We start from the raw sequence: 22,322 nt of genomic DNA, 5'->3' as shown, positions 1-22,322 counted from the left end.
CAAGATGACTCCTTTCATGGCACTCTATGGTTATGAAGCACCTAGCTTCATGGATTTAGTTTTGGGGGATAGTAGAGTGCCCAAAGCCAAAAACTTATTGCAGGATAGTCAGGACATCCTGAAAGTGCTCAAAGAGAATATACAACAGGCCCAGAATAAACAGAAATTGTATGCTGATCAGCACCGAATAGAGCGCAGCTTCGAGGTAGGGGATATGGTTTACTTGAGGCTACAACCATATAGACAGTCATCGCTCAAGAAGAGCGGAGCTGAAAAGTTGAAACCTAGATTTTATGGTCCCTACAGGGTGATTCGCAAAGTGGGCAAAGTCGCCTATGAGCTTGAGCTTCCAGAGGGCAATCGAGTGCACAATGTGTTTCATGTGTCTAGGCTTAAGAAAGCCATTGGTCAGAGTGTAGTGCCTTCTGCAGATTTACCCCCTTTGGATGAGGAGGGGAAGCTTGTGTTAGTACCTGAGGCTATTCTGGATACCAGAGAGAGGAAGCTTAGAAACAGGATAGTGAAGGAGTATTTGGTCAGATGGAAAGACCTGCCGGAGGAAGATTCTACATGGGAGAGTGAGCAGGTTATTCAGCAGGCTGGACTGAGAGTGCTTGAGGACAAGCAATTTCAAGGGGGGCGGACTGTAATGTCCCCATTTTAGCAGTTGACCAAGTGTGTGTGCGTTAGCCTTGTTCTACATGGTCCCGAGGGCTAACGAAGGGTTTAATGGGATCTTGGAGTGTTTTGGCCCAGTCATTTCCAGTTTGGGCCAAAACGAAGTTGATTTACTCAGTTTCAGGCATACTTACTATTTTTAGTAAGTCGGCAGGACACAGTGCAGGTCAATTTTGGTGATTGGATTCGATACTCCTCGGTGAGAGCTTTCCGATGAGCTATCACTCGCATTATTCGGAGTCCGATTGCTAATACATTTTAATGCCTGAAGTTTTATTAAAGTAACGTCTAATTTAATTGTAAAATATTAAAGTGTTACTTTAATATTTATTTTATGGTGATGTGTACTCAAAGGAGACATAAGGGGTATTTTAATATATGTTTTATATTACACATCTTTCATCCCACATTGCCCATATGAGTTGAGCGGACCCGTGGGAATAGAATCAAAGGAAGCATTTGTGGCTTCATTAGGGAGGTTGAATATGAGAAGAAATTGGTGTGTGAGTTGCAGCTTTGTTCTTGGCATTTGAGGACGTCTATCCTCTCTTGTAACATTCTAGACGTCATTCCCTTGGGGTTTGGCCTTTGGAATTCTTTCTTATTGGCTTCATTATCAGGCAGTTTAGTTGCATTTCCGGCTACAGGCAGATTTGATATTTTGCTCATATCTTCTTCACTACTTGTCCGTCGCTTATGCCGCTTGGAGGGAATGGTATTATGAAGGTAGTGGACTGATTGGAGGACAAAGTATTGTAGCAGCAAGTTCGTAAGCATGAGCTGGAGTATTATGACAATATTGCTGAAGTAATTAGTGAGTTGATAAATCTGCCATGTATTTGGTTTTATGAATTCTGAAAATAACATTTTATTAGCAGCAATTCATTTCCACTTTGCATATTAGTATAGTTTCTTTCTTGTTTATGTTGTATGATACCAATTCCATAAAAACGTTTGATTTCCGGAGTTATAAGGGGTTTTAAGAAGTTGAATGCAAACTGTTTGACATAATTCCTTTCAGCAATTTGGTTTAGTTTTTTTGGGACATCCAAGGGTGACCATTCCATGGACAAATTGTAAATCGATGGTAATATGACTTTTAACTTTAATATAATAGTAAAATAACCCCTCTAACTGTTGGAAGGTCAAGATCATTTGAACCGAAAATGGCTATACTTGTGCTAGATGCACCATGTGTCATGATGTTATGAACATCGCCATTTGTGAATGTAGTAAGATCTTGAGTTGTTACATCCAAGTTTACACACTTAGGTTCTACATCCCATAGCTTGGCTGCCCCTTCCTTGTAGTGATCCTGCTTACGCGACAAAAGCCGCAAGTTGGTATGGATGTAAACCAAGTTTTTAACTTTTTTTGAGCCCAATTGGTTGCGCTTCACTAAGTGGATAGAGGACCATTTACTCCATTTCCATTCAGCAATAAAAGAACTTGCAACTTGGACAATGTTAAAGAATTGTAGAATACAAGGGGTAAACAAATAGCTAAAAAGACTTACTTGTGAGAGGATTTTAATTGTGAGAGGCTGTAGATGCTTAAATGGTTCACCATGGAGGTACCACCATGTGATAGCTCCCATGTCACATTGGTCCTTTATTGCAATCGAACTAAGTTTTGTTCCTGAAGCAAATAAGCCAAATTCTATCCTAACTTTTTTGTGAATGTCATCATTCAGGAAGAGTCTTGTAAAAGCTTTGTAGCATGCCCTAGTAACTCCTTCATCCTTATATGGTGCTACTCTATCTGGAATAGCAAGTACTTCCTTTCTACAATACCTTGGAGATATGACATGCGAGGAAGTTCAATGGGGCAGCCATTTTTTCCCAATGATGATGAATGATTGTTTCTAGCTAGTTGCATCAAGCGTCACATTGTGTGGGGTCATCTCATGTTTTTGTATAGAAAGTTTTACCTTCTCGACCATTGTATTCATGCCATCATAGACATCCATCTGTATTAGCTAAGATGAGCATAGGCATGATAGGGTCTATGAAATCTAATATAAATTATGCACAAGTCTACTACCTATCATCCAAGATCAATGCCTTGATCTTTTGTGCTCTCTTTGATTCAAAGCCTTCCATTTAGTCCACTAGCTAGAAATAACCATTTGGCTTAATACCCCTTGGACCTTGACATTTCATCTCATAACAATGGTATGAGATGCAAACCGGGTTTCAACCACCTCAGTAAGTTAATCATAACAACATGTCAATAAATATTAAGCAAAGTTATTTACAATTTGATAATTGAGCATGAGATAAATTTATTGAAATTAAATAAATAAATTACATTTAACAATTACAATTTACCTTCAATAACTCCAATTTGGAGGATGATCTAAATGCCAATTGTGACATGTGATGGTTTGTCATAAACATTTGTATCTCCTTTCGCTCCTGGTAAATTCTCAACCAAAGCACCTGCACCTCGACAATTTTTGACATTGTTTATAATCACTTGGGACACATTCTGACTACTCGTCGTCTCTATGGCCTCAATGAGAAATTTGGAAATGAACTATGAATCTTTCACTTCCCCTTCACAATAATTTTCCTTAAGAAACATTGCCCCTTGGGTTGACACAACAATCGCATTAATGAATGATCGGTTTTTTCGTATCTTTTCATCCATTTGAAGGAATAGAAACACTCGAAGTTTTTCATGATTTTATAGTTGTGTTGAATAGCTTCCTCTACACAAGTCCTCTCTTTTAACAATAGTGCTATACACCTTTTCATACCCAAGACTTGTTTAATCAACTGATGCTTTATATATGGCTGCTACCATTTCCTTCCAATATGATGATCTCACCAAGTTGAAAGGAAGGCCATTGGCATAGAGGCATTGTGCAATGGCGTGATCGACAAGCTTTCTTGCCTCCATTTTGAATGTGGTGTCTTTTGTTGGCGGTAGTTTCTGCTTCTTTATCTTCCACTCCTGATATAGGCACTTGCAAGAATGGATGTTTGGAGGATACAATTGGCTCTATGGGTAATTGCATTGTTTTCTTTTTGGATGGAGGTTGATAAAAACCTTTTTTTGATCTAATAACCAAATTATCAACAACTTCTATTTCTTTTACAAATGAAGCTATTTGTGCTTTAAGCATCCTCTTCCCACTTGTGCCTTTGCACATTGCGAGTCCTTAACCAACAGGGCCCATAAAATCATGTTTGACTCGAGAATATGAGCTATTGAATAGTTTGCCTTGGTTAGTTTGACAATAATTGCACTTCGAAAGATATGAGTCATCTCTTGCAACCTGTGATACTCTTGTGTTATGTCTCCATAAAGGAGACCCTACATCAATTTTGAAACTATCGGCTCCTTTCCTCTCACTGAACTTTGACTACCATTGGCTGTCAATCTTGCACAATACAATCTAATTTCTTGCTATAATAAGAAATTAAATAAATTTAAATTGAAAAAAAAGGTATGAACGCCAAGCATGAAAGTGCAAAAAAATGATACAACTACTAACATAGATAGCTAAACTTTCTTTCTTTTTAAAAAAAATTAAAAAAACTTGAAAATTTGTCATCAAAAATAAAATAAAAAATCATTAAACGATTCACAAATGGGATCAAATTGTTACCTTGGATGCTTAAAAGTCGTTTTTAGAAAGCAATCTCTTGCCCTATGAATGTTCCTCCTAGAAAATGATCACTTTGCCTAGAAAATGCTAAAATGGAGATCATATGAGAAGAGAGTCTAGCTGCAAATTGGACGAGATGAAGAATGGTTGAATGACCTCTTTTAGGGCAATTTTAGGGTTAAGGAGCAAAAAAAGAATAAACAACTTGTATTTGCACATGTTAAAATAAAGTTCAAGTGGCAAAAAGTCTTGACATTTTTCCTGGCTTGGGCTTGCGGAGGCATCTTGAAGTGCCTCCAAGGCATCTAGATGCATGTAAATGCCTTTGGGAGGCATCCCCACCCATTCAGGTGCCTAGGGGCATATCTTGCTGGCACCCACAAGGCACCCACCTTCTGGTCAACTCTCGCATGCATTCAGCTCCGCCTCCAATGTCAAGATGCTTCCTTCGACAATTGAGGTCAAAACATTTTATGTAAATACTCCATATGGAAATTATAGCCATATGCCTTAAAGTAACTTATGGTTTTGTAACAAACCCTCCATTGACACTTTTTTGTTCTTGTTTATTATCTCATCTTAGCTTAACTAAACATGTGCATTTTTTTTATTCTACTCTACTTTTTGTAGTTATTAGGGCTGTGCTTTGCATCGTGCAATGCTATGTACTCTTCCATCTTCAATAAGATTCAATTTAGAATTCACAGGAGTTGTACAAACCTAATAATTTTATTTATTTTTTGTTTATTAACATGTTTAGATTGTAAATTGAGTCTCAAATAGTGAACCTACTTAGGCACAAATATTGGACGCTAATCATACTAGTCAAGAACATTTGAAACATCTTTGGTTACCAAATACATGCCTACAAAAGACATATATAAGAATTGTGAGATTGATTCTATAGATGCATTGCTTAGTTTTTCTCATACTTCAAGATTAATTTTTTTGTATGCCTTTTTGTTAGAGTTTCAGGTTACTCTACAACACTCCTAGGATCAAATGAAGACCAAAATAACTTCCACAAGAGATTGGCATGACAATTACATTTGGATGCAAGAATGATATTATTGATAATGAACATCGATGGATTACATGGACATTACGTTGAGTGATTAAAATATACACAATAGGCCTCGTTATATAGGAAAGGCGATAAGAGACAATGATAAGGAGAAGATAACCTATCACCTACACAAGGTGGAATCACATGTCCACCAAAGGTGGATTATCCTCCATTATGCAATGAAGTATGTGCAATGATGAGGATGATATTGTGATATGTGCTAAAGGTGGACTGAGATAATAACTGTCACCACCTAGAGTGGAATTCTTTTACACCATGTGTTTAGTTAAGGTGCAAACTCCTAGGTGTCTAAATGACAAACTAATATGCAATGCATCATCCTAGGTAAGCTTAAGTAAAGTGTAATTAGTGAATATTTAATGACACCAACACTTTTCAATAAGCAAAAGAATTCAAGCTTTATGTGAATCTTAATGATATCTAAATAAATTTTTTGAAGATCAACTATTGCAAAAGTTGAATTCTCGATTTCTTATCACAACTGTTAACCAAATAAATTCATATTCATAAAACAAGGGCATATCATCTGTCTTTCATCTTTGTCGCATTGCCTTGGACAATATATTCCTAGATTGTGTTCAGACTCTGCAATAAATTTTCTACTCTTGCTTCAAATTTACCTCCTTCTTTCCCATTTATTATGTTCTCTTCTAATAAGTATATTGGAGAAAGATCAACATACTTGGCTAAAAGTTTTAAGATTTTACAATAAAGTATCTATTAATTTACACTTGTTTTTTGATTTTCTTGCTTCTGTGGATAAATTGGCATAGCATATTCCGCACCAAAATTTTGATACAAATTTAGAATGCCATGGTGCTATGGTTTTGAAGTTGCATGTCTTGCTTTCCTGGATAAATTAACTGCCATTTTAGCCATTTGTCATTTGAATTTTAATCTGAATGACAGGTGACAAAACTTTTCCAGAAAATTCATGAAATGTTGGAGGAAGAGAACTATTTACTTTTTGTTTTGATTGGTAAGTATAATACAGCTTTTCCAGAGACTATCAATGGCGGCTCTATCTTTTGCTCCAACATAATTGAACTTGTGTTAGTTTTTTGTTTATCTTCAAGTTAAATGTTAAGTTTTAGAAATATAAGCAATACAATTGTGTCCAGTATAAAAGGCTACTCATATGTTATATTTGACTCATCAAAATCAACATATGGAATCATGCTCTTTTGAGCCAAAATGCTATGAGTTGCGGCTGTGTAAATTTGAACAATATGTTTAAAACATATTTGATTCTATGTGTCTTTGCTATTGCTTTCTGCTATGGAAGATTACCTTGAATTTCTCCATTCTCTAAATATTGTTCACAAAACATATGTGATATTTCTGTTCTACCACATGCCATCTTACTGTTTCACTATGTTGAATGAAGTGCTTAATAACAACACAAACTACTCAATTGCTTTACGATGGTAGTTGGACGGAAGGTGAAGGGTTTACGTAAAATAAAAATGGAAAGAATAACCCAAAACAATTCTTTAAAAAACTGTTTGACTTTTCATGACTTATTTTATCCTCATTCTGGGAACGCTTGTTTGAGAACCACATGTACAAAGAACACATCACCTTCAAAACCAGAGACATGCTTCAAAAATTGAACTGTTTATTTCTTTCAATAATAGAATAGTCATTTAGAATTTAATCACCCACACATTGTGTTTATTAGTGTTTAATCTATGAGCTATTCTTGCAGTTTAATACTTCTTGCTACTAAAGTGCACCTTAAACAGTTTTAAACAAATTGCTTATTCAGTTGTAGTCATATTTTACTGTTGCACCTATTGAAGCATGTTGTTTATATTCCTATGGAATAAGTACTTGCATGATCTTGATTATGATTGTAAATTTAGTTGCCCTTTTTGGAGGTTGATATCTTTCAGTAGATTTTCCTTCTTTGTAGCCGTGGTTTGTCTGAATTTAAATAGGATGCGGAGTTCAATACTTTTTTAGTTCTCATTTTTAGATGCTATTTTAATATATTACAAAATGGATTCCTTGTTTGGTACAAGGAAAATGTAAACTGCTACTGATGCTTAGGTATTGCTATACACACAAATTTTCAAGGTCACCAGGAGACGGGGAGACTTTGAGGTCTCCGGTACTGGTACTGCTATTGGTACGACGATTTTTCAAATAGGAGACGGGGTACTTGGAGACGGCAAATTTTTTTTTATAAATTTTTTTTAATGTTTAAAGAGTCTAATACTAAGAGTAAATACAAAATTTGAAAATAGTAATACTGCAAGACTAAAGTAAATAATAATAGTAATGTCACATTAAAAATTAAAATAGACTCATAGAGGCAAAGATTTCAAAACTCACATGATCACAATATTGTATCTCATAGAAATATTTGTTTTTCGAATATTGCATATGATCACCATCATATCAGATTGATAATCGCTGAGATTATCATTACATATTCAAATTTTAAATTCAAAAAAGTATAGTTAGATGCTGAATTGCCGATATGCAAACGAAAATGAACACTTTGTACAATAAACAAAAAACAGAAATATATCTAGTATTAGTATGTTGATGGTACTATCATCTACTCCACAAGGTTGTGATCATCCATCTCAAGGTCTTCAGCTATCATGCTCTCCAAAAAATCATCACTCTCCAAAAATATTTTAAATGATTTAATCATTTAAATTGTCGGTGGTCTTAATTTTTGTATTAAAAGCATTAAAATGAGGGCTAAAATATATAAAATTATTTAATATTATATTTTACATTTATATTTTACTAGGAGACTTTGGGGAGACTTCACTTTTTGGATTAGGAGACGGGGAGACTTCAGGAGACTTCGTCATGAAGTCTCCAACCTTTTTTGAGGTCTCCGGAGATGCGAAAAGTCTCCGAGACGTGATTTTTAGGGGGGAGACGGGTCTCTCGGTAACCATGCAAATTTTGTTTAGTTTACAAATTTCCTTCATGTGTTCTAGCAGATCTCTTCTTTTTTGTTTTTTGAATAACCAATTTACTAGAAAGAAAAGTCAAAAGAAACTAAGATTAGGACTCAAACCATTAACATATCCAAAAAAAATAATCATGCAATTTTTTTTTTGCCTATTTTATATACAATAAACATACATTAATTAGGAACAATCAAAGAAAAGTTGATCATAATCTTCAAATATGTTACCGGCAAAGCAATTTGATATGCATGAATCATTCTCATGAAAATGGAAGAGTTGCCGATGATAACAAATACAATATGCAGACGCAAAGCTATGCTCAATGCCCTTTTACTTACATCTCTTCATTTGGCAAGAAGTGTGTAAGAGCCTTGCTGGTTCACACTAATGCAAAGCTGCATAATGTTTTTTTGTTTTCTTGTAGTTTTTGCTAGTTTTCTGAGTTCTTGACTATATATGTTCATTTTTTTTGTATTTATCAGAATATATAAATGCCCAATGAACAACTTGAAATGAAAAAAATTAAAAATGGTTGCCAATATAGAATTCAATTGCTAATATAACTGAAGCAATTATTACAACAAAACTCAAGCAAGTAAAGGAAATTAGGGACCTGATTGTGCCTTGGCATCTGATATAAATTACCAGCCAACTTGGAATTGCCATGCCAACTCCTAACACTTCCAGCTTTATGTCAATATTGCCAGAAAATTTCAAGGTGGGTTTAGTATCTCCAAACACAGCCTCTAGATTAGCCGTTGCTGTAGCAAGCAAGATCGCAGCCTTAGACAGGGTTGGGCTGCCTCAAATTTCCCAATGTCACCTACAGATTTGGCCGCCGAACAATACTGAATTTGCAGGTGCAAAATGCCAATTTGCAGCTTCATCAAATGCCTTCAAATTACAGTTTGTAACAGTAGTGAAGGATAGCATTTATGGCATCCAAAATTGGTGTTCCTCCTTGAAGAAAATCACAGCAAGCTGATAGGTTGTGATATTGCTACTTGGATTTAACTGTGTAGTTATTAAGTCAAACTCATTGACACATATTTCATGACTAGTGGTTCACATGAACCCATCTCTTGTGAGAATCTGGTATGCAACAACACCAAATTATCAGGCCTTAATGCAGAATTTAATCTCACAAACCCAGAACATAATTCACCATATATTTCAATGGCTTAAACTGTAAACAGATAGAGGAATCAGTCGTCACAAGAAACCAACACTGAAATCCTTGAAAATCACAAAAATGAATAAAAAGAAAATATCATGGAATGGGTCAATTTTCTCCATGAGGTCTCTTTATAATTACAAAATGAAGCTTGGCTTCTTCGTCACACTTTGCATTAAAGATGCTTAACATACTTACAAATTATAACATTACAATGATAAAGTTATTTATTAAGATGGCCTTAATATATAACTTATAATATGAAGCTCCATTAAATGCCCCAATCAATTACTGAAGATGCCAACCACTGGGTGCCTGAACTGCACTACTAAAAATAGTAACCGCCCACAATTGACTTACTATTAATAGAAAGTAAAAATAGTAACTGCCCACAATTGACTTACTATAAATTGAAAGTCATTCAACAAAGGCCCTCAAAACAAATTGTCAGCTCAAAAGGGTCGCAATGGTGAACATGCATCGCCAACATACATGAACTTGCTAAAATCGGGACATTACCTTCGTCCCTCCCCAAGAATGCTTGCCCCTAAGCAATCACAGTTTGGGGTGCTGAAGTATATCCTCAGGTTCCCAAGTGGCATCCTTATCTGGAAAGACACTACCACTTCTCGAGGAACTCTCTGATGAGTTGCTGGCACAAACGCCTCTCCCTGGCATCTAGTATAGCCTGAAGGATCAAGTCTAACCTCCTGTCATCATCCAGTGTGGGTAAAGTAGAATATGGGACAACATGTCTACTTAAGGCCTTCTTGAGGTGCGATAAATGAAACATATTATGAACTCTGCTAACCACTAGCAAATCCAACTCGTTAGCTACCTCACCCACACGTCTCATTATGCGGAAGGGACGATAATAGCAGGCCTTGAGCTTCTCAGCTCCACTCTTCGTGATAGAAGACTACTTGGAAGACTGAAGCAGCAAATAGATCATATATTCTACCTGAAAAGAAGAAGTAATCCTCCTCTGGTCAACGTTCTGTCTTTTCTGTCCAAGCCTACTGTTGAGCTGATACATAATTTCCTAGATAGCCTTCCATTGATTTACTAACAACATCAGTCTGACCATCAGTATTAGTGTGATAACTAGTGGTTGAAGTCAATTCTGTCCCACATAATCTAAACAACTCCTGTCAGAAATGACTCGTGAAATGGCTATCACGGTCGCTCACAATACTCCAAGGTAAACCACGCGATTTGAACGCCTTCCAAAAAAACAACTTTGCAATTTGTACAACTGAAAAATGGGTGGTGACGGAAAGAAGTGAGCATACTTGGTGAGGCAGTCCACCACCACATAAATGCAATCTCTACCTTCAGCTTATAGAAAGCCCACATTGAAGTGCATAGACAAACATTCCCACTTCCGCTTAGGAATGGGAAGTGGATGCAACAATCCTACTGGATAAGTATGCTCTTGTTTGGTTTACTGACAAACAAAGCACTCTCTAACATTTTGCTGCACATCTGACTTCAGGCCTTTCCATTTGAGCCTCTCCCAAATCTGTTTATAGGTCTTAAAGAACCCAGGATGTCTAGCCAATGGACAATCATGAAAGACCCGTAGTATAACCAGTCTGACGCTTGATCGCAAGACTAAATAGATCCTCCCCTTGTAAATGATCAACACATTTAGAAGGGTATAGCTGCTGTCCTGTTTTCTACCATAAAAAATGCTAGCTACCCACTGACTACTCCATAATGATCAAGTGTCTCCAGTCCTCAACTTTCTCTACAATCACGCACACGTAGGGTCTTTGTGAGAGGGCATCAACTACCACTTTTTGGGTACCCTTAATGTAGGAGATATCAAAATCATAAGATTGTAACTTGCTGACCCACTCTTGCTACCTCACTAAGATCACGTTGACCAAGGAAACACTTTAGGCTATCGTGATTGGTTTTGATACAAGATCTGTTGCTAACTAAATATTACCTGAATTTGGCCAAGGCATGCATAATGGCCAACATCTCCTTGTCATATACACTAAATGATCTCTCGTCAGGATCCCTCGGCTTGTTGCTCTCAAATGCAATGGGATGGCGATTTCAGGAAAGAACTACACTAGTTCCCCCACTTGAGGTGTCACGATGCAACTCAAATGGCCTTGTGAAATCCGACAATGCGAAGATTGGGCATGATCTCATAATCGGCTTGAACTTCTCAAAGTACTCTTGTACCTGAGCAATCCACTCAAAAACACCCTTACGGGTTAGATTAGTAAGAGAAGCTGCATGTTGAGAGAACCCAACTACAATTTTGTAGTACAAAGCACACAACCCAATGAAACCTTTAGGTTGTGTTAGGCTCTTTGGTGCAAGCAAATCTAATATAGCGCAAACTTTATTAGGGTCCATACGAACTCCCTCTGCATTTATGATGTGCCCAAGATAAAGTAACTCAGTCATGCTTAAAGCACATTTGGACTCTTTGGCATACATGGGAGCCCTATCAGGAATATCCAATATTGCATCCGAGTGCACTACAGGATCATCCCATGTCTTACTACAGAAAAGTATGTCATCAAAAAACACTAGAACAAATTTTTGCAGTTGGCTATGGAATATTCTGATCATAGTAGATTGGAATGTGGCAGGGGCATTAGTCAAGCCAAAGGGCATGACTAGAAACTCAAACTAGCCACAACGACACTAGAATATTGTCTTATCTACATCTCGCTATCTAACTTTGATTTGGTGATACCCTGATCTCAAGTCAATCTGGGAGAAGCAACATGCCCCATGCAACTCATCAATAAGCTCATCAATCCGTGGAATGGGATACCGGTTCTTTATAGTCTTCCTGTTTAACATCCAGTAGTCTATGCACATTTAGAGCATCTCATCCTTATTCTTCACCAATACAATTGATAAAGCAAAAGAGGATTTACTTGGTCTAATATGTCCCATAGTGAGCAGCTACTCTATTGTCTTGTTTATCTCATCCTTACGCTTCTTAGGGTGTCAGCAAAGAGTAAATCATAACGGGCTTAGTGCCCTCCTCTAGCTCAATAATGTGCTCTATCCCTCTATGAGGTAGCCTGCCAGGTGGGATGTCACTAAACACTTTAGAGTGTTTAGTTTGATGCTGCTAAATATCCTGGTGGTAGGTTGGCTTATCTGTCCCGTCTAATGTAGGCAACATGCTCCACTCTACTGCCCAATCAACTATATCATCATGCTGTATTAGATACTGCATATGCCTAAAAGAAGTCACCTTCAGATAACTATTCCTAATGGCCTTAAGGATGTATGTTCTGCCATCCTTAATAAATCTCATCTCCATCTTTTTGGTGTTGATATAAATATCCTCAATGATATGCAACTAGCTCATGCCAAGTACCACACCAGTGCTGCCCATGTATACCACATAAAAATCTGCTTTAAAATAATAATTATTTAGCTTCATGTGAAGCTCATAAATCATCTTGTTACACCTAAGGGTGTAACCATCGGCCACCTATACTCTAAGTCCCTCAAAGTCTTCTGTCCTAATCAGTCTTAGTTACCGACTGTGAATCATTAAAATTATATGTAGCACCTGTATCAAAGAGAGCAATAACATACTGCCTTGCCAAGAGTCCATGCATCCTAAATGTTGGTTCCCAAAACCACAGATTGGAATCCTACGAGTCTTGCCAACTCGATGTTGGGATATCCAACCGGTTATGGCCAACTTGACGAGATTGATTGTTGCAATCCAAATCCCCTGTGCTTTCGGCTCTGCAAAACCAAGGCGGGTGTATCTACTCCTGAACAAAACACTTAAGCCCAGGATGCTTATAGCAGATTGGTTAGAATACGAATGCAATTAAAGTTTCCCAAATGGCAAGAATTATAGAAAACTTTTAACTTGCAAAATATGTATTAAAAAGTAAATTGTTATAGGAATGTTTTTCAAATAAAAATAAATATGGATTAATGCAACAAATGGATATATTAATTCTTCAAGGGAAGATATGAAATAATTGCTAGCAAATGGATTGTGAATTATGAAAAATATGAAGACCAGTGACGAAGGGCGATAGAGTTTGTATTATAAGTTTAAAACATACAACTTTATAAAATTCTACGTACGTAAATTATAAACACTTTAGTAATCAAGATGCGTTATATCAAATATATGGACGCAATTTTAAAACAATTTGGAATGTATTTTAACTCTTGTGGTTCGGAGACAAACCAAACATAGATTTGGAAACAATTAAATATTTCTCAATATCTATGATATTCGATTTTACAATGCTATAATTGATCTTGTCCACTTATCTATCATATAAATTATTTATAAAATTAAAATAATAATTATAAAGGACGAAACTATATAATATCTTAACTCTAAAGCTTCATGCAAATAAAATATATATTTCTTACTGATCATGCTGGAAGTAAAATTGTACAGGAGACACTCCTTATGGATGATCCATCCAATGCAATTTGACTCGAGAATCACATAAATATATTTACTCAATAATCCAAATTCACGAGCTTAGTTCAAAAAATCATTTCTTTACCAATGAAAGAATAAAATATATCATAGAGCATATGTATAACTTGGGTTTGTAAACATTTGTAGGAATATGAAATTGTCCTTTGTTTGGCTTTTACATCTTAAATTTATAGCCCAAGAAAACTTGGCGAAACTTTCCTTATAACACCGTGACCTTTCATAACAAATAATGGGTCATTTGTTATCCATCGTGAGCCAGAGTTAATATAGTTCAATTTTACTTAAATCTAGTTGTTAGTAATCATCTTCGAATGTTTGGAACTACGGTATAAACAGGTGCACACACTGGAAATATAAATTCTTCCCTCGCAGCATCCACTTTTTAAGTTTGAACGTGCTTTTTCAACCTAGGAACAATCTTTGTCTTCACATATATATTTCTTGATGACTTTTAATAATAAGAATGACTTCCAAGCGGATTTACACATGTCCCCAGAACATTATCGGTCCTCTTCATACCAAGGTGCAACTGTGATTAATATCATTGACTCTGTATTTGTTTCTATGCCTGGGAATCCCTCCGGATGAAGAACAACTTCCCCAACATATCATTGGGCACTCATATCCTGAATACTTTCAAATTCAAGGCCCTTCTCAGATGCACCCTGCGCTATTCTGCAACTCTATAAATATGTTGTTGGCTTCATTCGTTTGAATTCCATAAACCTGCACCAAAGACAAAATATGGGTCAGATATAAATCACTAGGCAACGGTTGGTGAAAAATAATACTCCAGTGGCTTCTACAAAACACAAGTGCCAAAGCTTCTTGGGTACTCATTCTTCAGCTTCCAAAACTCATGCTTTCCAACTTTAGCGTTGATTCCTCTGGATTCAAATAAGAAGAATGTATATATATATATTAAATTAATGAATATTAAATCCATCTGAATTGATACAATCATCTTCCAATCCCCATCCTATGAATCAAGACACAGGCTGGGGGCTTGTACGTGTGGACATGCATATCTTTACCATCTTGAGTGATCAACAACTTCTCGTTGTACATAAAATCAGAACAGATGGCTTCATTCTGCACGTGTTTGTATTTGCCAATTTATAACCTTTGTGAGTAACCCTTCCTCTCTCAAGACTGAAGACTACATGTGTGGGCTGTCACAAATTAATATATCTGTAGATTCTGAATTTTGCTGTCATAAATATATCTTTTTTTAGAGTTCATCAAACAATCTACTACTACCATTGAATTGTAATTTTGACTCAGCCTCAATATCAGTTAGTATGATGACTGTAAGATCATGATGCGGTTCTCATTCTCAATGCCACAATTTGTTTATTACTAGCTTAAAGTCATGCTGCTATCATTTGTTGTGTAAGTCTGAATGTTTGGAACCATTCTTCGTTGTCTTCTAGTAATTCTTCTGATCTTATTGCTGATTTGTCATCAACTTGGAGAAAAGATAAGGGTAGTAAGAACAGTGCATGAATGGAGACCATAAAAATTAGGGCTCCATCACTAAAAGCACCTTTATTTCTAATGCTAGAAATGTATACCACCTTGAGGTTAGAATCATCAATCCCTCATCACCATTACTTGAAACCTCATGTGTCTCATGCTCATAATCAGCTTGGTATCCAGAAAAATTAGAACCGCCCTCATCATCATAGAACCACTCCATCATCTTATTTTTATTCTCAGGCCTCATACGGCAATCCTGTTTTTCATCATAGGACCCTCTACAATAAGAGCATAATTCTCCTTCTCCTTAGATCATTCAGAATCTTCTGATCTAAAAGGGCTACCATAGGACACTTAGAATCAACTCTATCATCTTTCTTAGGTGCTGCCCTATCACATGATGAAGTAGCAGGCTTCGAAGCAAACTTGCCTTATGGTGTATAGGACTCAAGATCCCTTGCTTTTTTCATTGCCTCCTGCAAGGTAGTTGGATCCAAGGTCTTAACCCACCCTTTGAGTGGCTCAACTAAATCCTCAATGAAAAGCATGACTTGTCTCCTCTTTGAAATATCGCATACCATCATTGATAGCCGTTGAAACTCAATGATAAAGGCCATAAGGCCACCTACTTGTCTCAATTGTGCAAACTCTCTAAAGTAAGTCTTAGGATCCTTCCTGTCAAACCACTCTACCAACTTGTCAACAAGCTTGTGATAGGAAATTATTTGATTGTGATGTAGTAAAAGTAGCCAAAGGTCTCACTAGTCATGAGCTACTCCACCCAAATGCAACACAACGAAGCGGATGACATCCTCCTCAGTCATGGGACACAATGCAAAATAAGATTTGAGCTAAAAAACCTAAGCTCGTGCTGTACCCTTGCTACTGCTATCAAAGTGTATCAAGGTCATCTTGCTGGCTGCCTCTTTGAATTGGTCTATCTCAGCCTTTGTCTCTTTGGTGCAGGCTTACTTCTAGTATGTTTCCACTTTTGTGTTCGAAATCAATGAAAGTTCATATTTTGCTTGATGGCTTGCGGAAGAGCATCCCACTCAACATTGTGAGCAACAAAATCATCAACAAATGGCACAACCTCAGTCTTAGTACTAGCCACACTAACCTTAGATATCAGGAAAGTAGTCTGCTGCAACCTATCAAAAACACTTGTATGTCCAGTCCTGTCAATCCTAATCTCAACTCTAATCCTTTCCTTGGCTCTAATGTTGTCCTCAACTCTAGACCCATGAGAACTGACATTATTACTACTAGTGCCTCCCCCTACTCCAACCTCTAGGGAGTGCAATGTGCTGCAAAGTATCACACAATTGTTGTAGCACATCGACAACATGGTGTTGACCATGTGCAAGGTCTCTCATGTCTCACTGACCTTCCTGTCACTATTAGAACCAGTGTCAACATTCCTGTAACTTGTGTCACTCGAACCTCTAGAACCACCAGCACCCCTGTCACCTATGCTGCCAAATTGAATGTCATGTTCTGTATCACAAGGTGAAGAATTATATGTATTTTTTTGTATTTTTCAGAATATATAAATGCCCGACGAATAACTTGAAATGAAATAATTGAAAATGGTTGCCAACATAGAATTCAATTACTAATATAACTGAAGCAATCATTACAACAATACTCAAGCAAGTAAAGGAAATTAGGAACCTAATTGTGCCTTGGCGTTTGATATAAATTTAGCAGCGAATTTAAAATTTGCACGCCAACTTCTAACACTTCCAGCTTTATTTCAACGTTGCCAATGATCGCAACATGGGTTTAGTAACTCCAAATGAGGCCTCTAGCTTAGCTGCTGCAGTAGCTAGCAAGATTGCAGCCTTAGGCAGGGTTGGGCTGCCTCAAATTTCCCAATGTCACCTACAGATTTGGCTGCCCAACAATATTGAATTTGCAGGTAGAAAAATGCTAATTTGCAGCTTCATCAAATACCTTTAAACAACAGTTTGTAATAGTACTGAAGGATAGAATTTATGACATCGAAATCAGAGTTCTTCCTTGAAAAGAATCACATAAAATTGATAGATAATCTGGTATACAACAACACCAAGTAATTGGCCTTAATGCAGACTCAAGCCTCAGAAAACTGTAATACAATTCACCATATATTTCAATGGCTCAAAGTGCAAGTAGATAGAGGAATTAGTCCTCACAAGAAACCAACGCTGAAACCCTTGTAGATCACATAAATGAATATAAAGAAAATTTACAGAATGGGTCAATTTCCTCCAAGTGGAGTTCTTTTTATAATTACAAAATGAAACTTGGTTTCTTCCAAACACTTTTCATTGAAGATGCTTCACTTAGAGACTCTCAAATTATAACATTATAATGTTAAACTTATTTATTAATATGGCCTTAATAAATAACTTATAATATGAAGCTTGGTTAAATGAGCCAATCAATTACTGAAGATGCCAATCACCAAGTGCCTCAATTGCACTGCTAAAAATAGTAACAGCTAAGAATTGGCTTACTATAAATAGCAAGTCACTCAACAGAAACTTTCAAAACAAACTGTCAGCTCATGAGGGTTGCGGGGATGAACTGAAATCGCCAATCTATAGGAACCTGCTAAAATGGGGACATTAAAAAGTGAGATTCAAAACTGTTATCAATATTGTCAGTGATATCAACTATGAGTGAGATTTTTGTCACTTGTGCCAAAGGCATATGAATGAATTTGGTTGAAGGCCAAAGGCCACTAATCAGTACTTAGAGTATCTTAGAAACATAATAAAATTGAGAGGCCATCAAGACAAGTTAATTGCTGTTGAAGAATGCAAGTTGACCACTCATCTTTTGAAATTTTTTGGAAGATTGATTTAAATTAAGGTGTGATGGATGAAGCAGCAGCAACTAAAATTGGATAAGGTACAGCAAGTATATAAGATCCAGTGAGTGTATTTTTAGTAGCGGCAAATTAAAGTGATCATATATATTATTGGAGGTTGCATTTGATGTTTATTAGAAAGTAATCATTTGCTATGAAAGACAGCAATTATCCTTCTCAAAGGGACAGTTCATATGAAAGGGCATAAATGCAGGAATATAGTTTAAAGATATGTTGATGATTATAAACTATAGTTTGGAAGGCATTAATTAAGATAATTAAAAGGTGGCGACTTCTATATGGGATATCTCTCTTACAAGATATGCATCCTGTCACTAGGATATGGAGATACAAAAGATCTTTGTAAATTGAGGAGGTGTGAGTGGTGTGTAAAACATGTAATATAAAATACACTACAGAAGATCCAAGTATAACATGCAGATGTAAAAAGAAAATATATCAAAATAATTGAATCGATTTTGTAAAGAAGTGTGATGAAAATAAAAAAAATAAAAAGACCATCATTAAATCTTTAAAGAGTAGCAGTTAGTTTATAACAGTTAAGTTTCTGTTCAAAGAGTTGTCTGTTTTCTAGGAGATACGTGTCTTCATGGAGGGATGAATTTATAAATTAAGTTCGTGGCATGTGGAGAAAGTCATGTGAAAGAAATGATATATGTTAATGGAAGACAAACAGAAATCTATCATCAATACACTAGCAGATTCAAGCTTGTGAAGAGCAGATCTTTAAGGAGTATATTTGTAGATTTTATGAAGGGATTGTGAGGATTGTAGAAGAGTGAATTCAAAAGAAGACATTATGGCATATGGGCAATATTTTAGCAGATTGGCGAGCAGTCTTATTGCAGACTTTGAGGAGAAGAGAATATCATCAGAAAGGAAGTATATAGACAAGACAGGTTTGTAAGGAAGATATATAAATGGTCAAGACAGATTTTTTAACTAAAACACATCCATTCAAATAGTTTTTCTTTTTTATAAAGGATGCGTTATTTCATGAAGATATAAAGTGATGAATGGTACTTTACTTATTAACACAAACACTTACAACAAAATATTGAAATGACAACAAATTGGAAGAACAAGAAATCGGCTTCTTATTATCTCCACAAAAAATGGAATTACAATATTCAGAGATATGACATGCAAAGTCACATGGGCATTTTCCCTTATAATATGTTGCAAGCGAGAGCCCACATAGACATCCCCAAAATTGTCCTAGACAACCCTATGGGCCTTCCTTATATAGGCAATTTTTAACCCCTCTCAAGAAGGTTCTTGAAATTATAATTCTAAACTTTTGAGGCCGACTAACCCAAAGATGCTAGTATTCATATTCTATTACATTAGAGTAGGCCCCAACAACTTTTGGAACTCAAAAAGAAATTTTGATGGAAATTTATTTTCATCCATTTTAGGTGGCACAACTTCTAGAGACCATAACTCATTGCAAGTTGCTCCAATTGTCTATTATGACCCTATTTCGGAAACGCTAGAACATGGAACTCGCGCAAGCTCTAGTCAACCATGATTTGAACCTTTTTCAGAGCCTCTAAAACCTTCAAAACTGAGTTCAAAGTTCTAATTCCGTATTGCCAATACCAAATTTTTTCAATGTCTTCAAAATAAAACTTGATCTTGAAATAAAACTTTACTCGCAGGCTGATATATCCAGAGTGAACCTCTAGGGAAGAAATTAGAACATTCCAATCTCAAATGACGAAATTACTAAAAATGGTAAGCTTCAAGAAATAACAACTCCACACTGAGATAACCCTTTTTGAAAAAGACAAACCAGAAATATTTTTTGGGTGATGCAAGATTACCATTGCACCCAGAATGCTTCTGCATTATAAAGATATAAGATGTGATATTTTGGAGATAAGTATGGAGTAAAAATTGATGAATAAGAAGATAAAAATGGGTGTTAGAAATGAGTATGAAGTAGATATGTTTTTAAATGTATATCTCTTGACAAAAGACATCTCTATTCTTGAGATCATTGCAAATATAAAATGTGTATGAGAAGTGATGAAACAAGAGATAATAGAACACATAAGCACACCAAATACAACGACAAATGAAGAGAAAATTGTATGAAGAACCCATGCGGGAATAAAGCATAGTGGAGACAACAAATGATTGATCTAAACACAAAATTGAGAAGATGTGCATTTCGTTTCTTGGATCACCTTATACATTGCCCTAAATTCAAAATTCTAAAAATGAAACAAAAAGCAAAATATGGTTAGAGGTATAATCCTCACTTGAGTATAAGAAGTTATAAGCCTATTTCGGAAAAATGCAACCAAATTAGATAACAATGTAGATATAACTCATGGAATAAATCCAATTCTAGTGTTAGGAAATATATATCGATATACACAACATATCTTAATCAGTTTGGTGCCAGGCTTTACCATAACGGGGGTTGTTATAGACAACATGATGAGGTGTGCCAAGCATAGTTGGAAAGCTTGGACTAGTCTTGGACCTTGCAGACCAAGAAATTGGACTCGAAAACAGACTTAGAAAGATTTAGGAAAGGACTCGACAAAAAAACACTCAATTTTACTAGAAAGAAGAAGAAATTAATGTGTTTAGAGAACATAAGAGCCATAATTGAAACATTACACCTGTCATATGAATCCCAAACTCTCAATTTATGATGTTTCACTATAGTTTCAAATGTTAAAATGTATAATAGAAGCATAAGTTTCTATATGCTTAGAAACTTTTATATAATGATTTGTCCAAATGCAAAAAACAAGAAGCTAAATACTACATCTTCCTCTTCCCTCATCTACTATAACTCAATTTATAAGGCCTTGAACTAGTAGGTGTTGAGGTATCTAAATGAGGATTAAGTTCTTCTTCTTCAACATCGTAGTTCTCTTCATCATCTTCCATCTCATCAAAATCATCAAATGCTACCACTTTTGCTTCTTCTGATGCTCTCTATAATTCTGCAAGATCTCCAATAAGGAGGTCATCATCACCATCATCTTGTTCATTGATGGTTAGTGGACTCATGTGAAGCACCTTCCATGTAACAATCTATTTTTTCTAGTCCTAATATAACAATTTGATATGAATAAAAGATACATTACTTTTCATAATCACATGAAAGATAGTTATAACAACTACTTTACATATTCAAATGAAAGAGATCAACGGTTATAACAGATTCCCAACTAATTGTAAAGAGAGTAATTGATTTAACAAAATCAACCATCTAAATATATCTTCAATTGAAACTGCAAGTGCATAAAAGTAAAAATACCCGTTAAGAGAAGATAACTTGAATGCTGATCATATATCTGTCTTGTGCAAGTCTTGGCATCTGGTGGAGAGGAGAAACATTGTCAGGGGCTTAATCTCCCAACTGTGGACCCTAAGTTTTCCCGCACAATCTCAATTTAGAAAGACCCTTCCTACCTAGGACTAGGCATGGGGACACCCCTGTCCTGCCATTGAGTATCCTGGTGTTAGAGTGTCAACTCACAAACGAATATATTGTGAATACCTTTCATCAACCTATCCTTTTGACTGTAAGCTATCCTAACCTCTAGTGATCATATTAGCATCGTCAACCACCAAACCTACCTTGGCTAGGGATTTACATGGACACTATGTGCCCAAGCATGCAGCGCTTGACTTGACGAAAAGAATATACCCTTTGATCACCATGAGTTGACTTAGTCTAAATTTATTTGCTTATATCCATTTACTAGTTTGTTTAGTATTGATTAATCATCTTTGTCTTGTAGCTTAATTCACGTAACCATTGATTATCAACCTGCCACCTTCATCTCAACCTTACTGGTCAGCCTTGATGAATCTCGGTGTGGCTACTCAAGATTCTTGATTAATCTCTGTTTACTATAGACATGATTGTTCTGCCCAATCTAGTCTTATAAAAAATTAATAACAGTAGGTACATTGGCATATCATTAACATTCTGAAATAGTTCTCTAATGATGTTCTGCCTTACCTCAGGGATATA

At 36.0% G+C, this 22,322-nt stretch overlaps 1 protein-coding gene across 6 annotated transcripts in view; it reads left to right on the top strand.

Annotated features, from left to right (window-relative positions):
* LOC149580507 (pachytene checkpoint-like protein) overlaps positions 1-22,322 on the top strand; it is a 218,634-nt gene that overhangs the window by 108,948 nt on the left and 87,364 nt on the right. For all 6 annotated transcript variants that reach the window (XR_016353800.1, XM_089791428.1, XM_089791434.1 and 3 more), the window contains exon 9: positions 6,291-6,360. Coding sequence is in view for 5 of the 6 variants with exons in the window: in XM_089791428.1 (XP_089647554.1) it covers positions 6,291-6,360 (70 nt within the window). In the remaining variant the exon portion in view is untranslated. The remainder of the gene's footprint in view (positions 1-6,290; positions 6,361-22,322) is intronic.

Source organism: Cupressus sempervirens, chromosome 1, assembly GCF_028749045.1.
Source record: "Cupressus sempervirens isolate cs-2001-9-10 chromosome 1, ASM2874904v1, whole genome shotgun sequence".
Classification (NCBI taxonomy): Eukaryota; Viridiplantae; Streptophyta; class Pinopsida; order Cupressales; family Cupressaceae; genus Cupressus; species Cupressus sempervirens.
The sequence above is the reverse complement of the archived record's forward strand: the minus strand, read 5'-3'. Positions and strand labels throughout refer to the sequence as shown.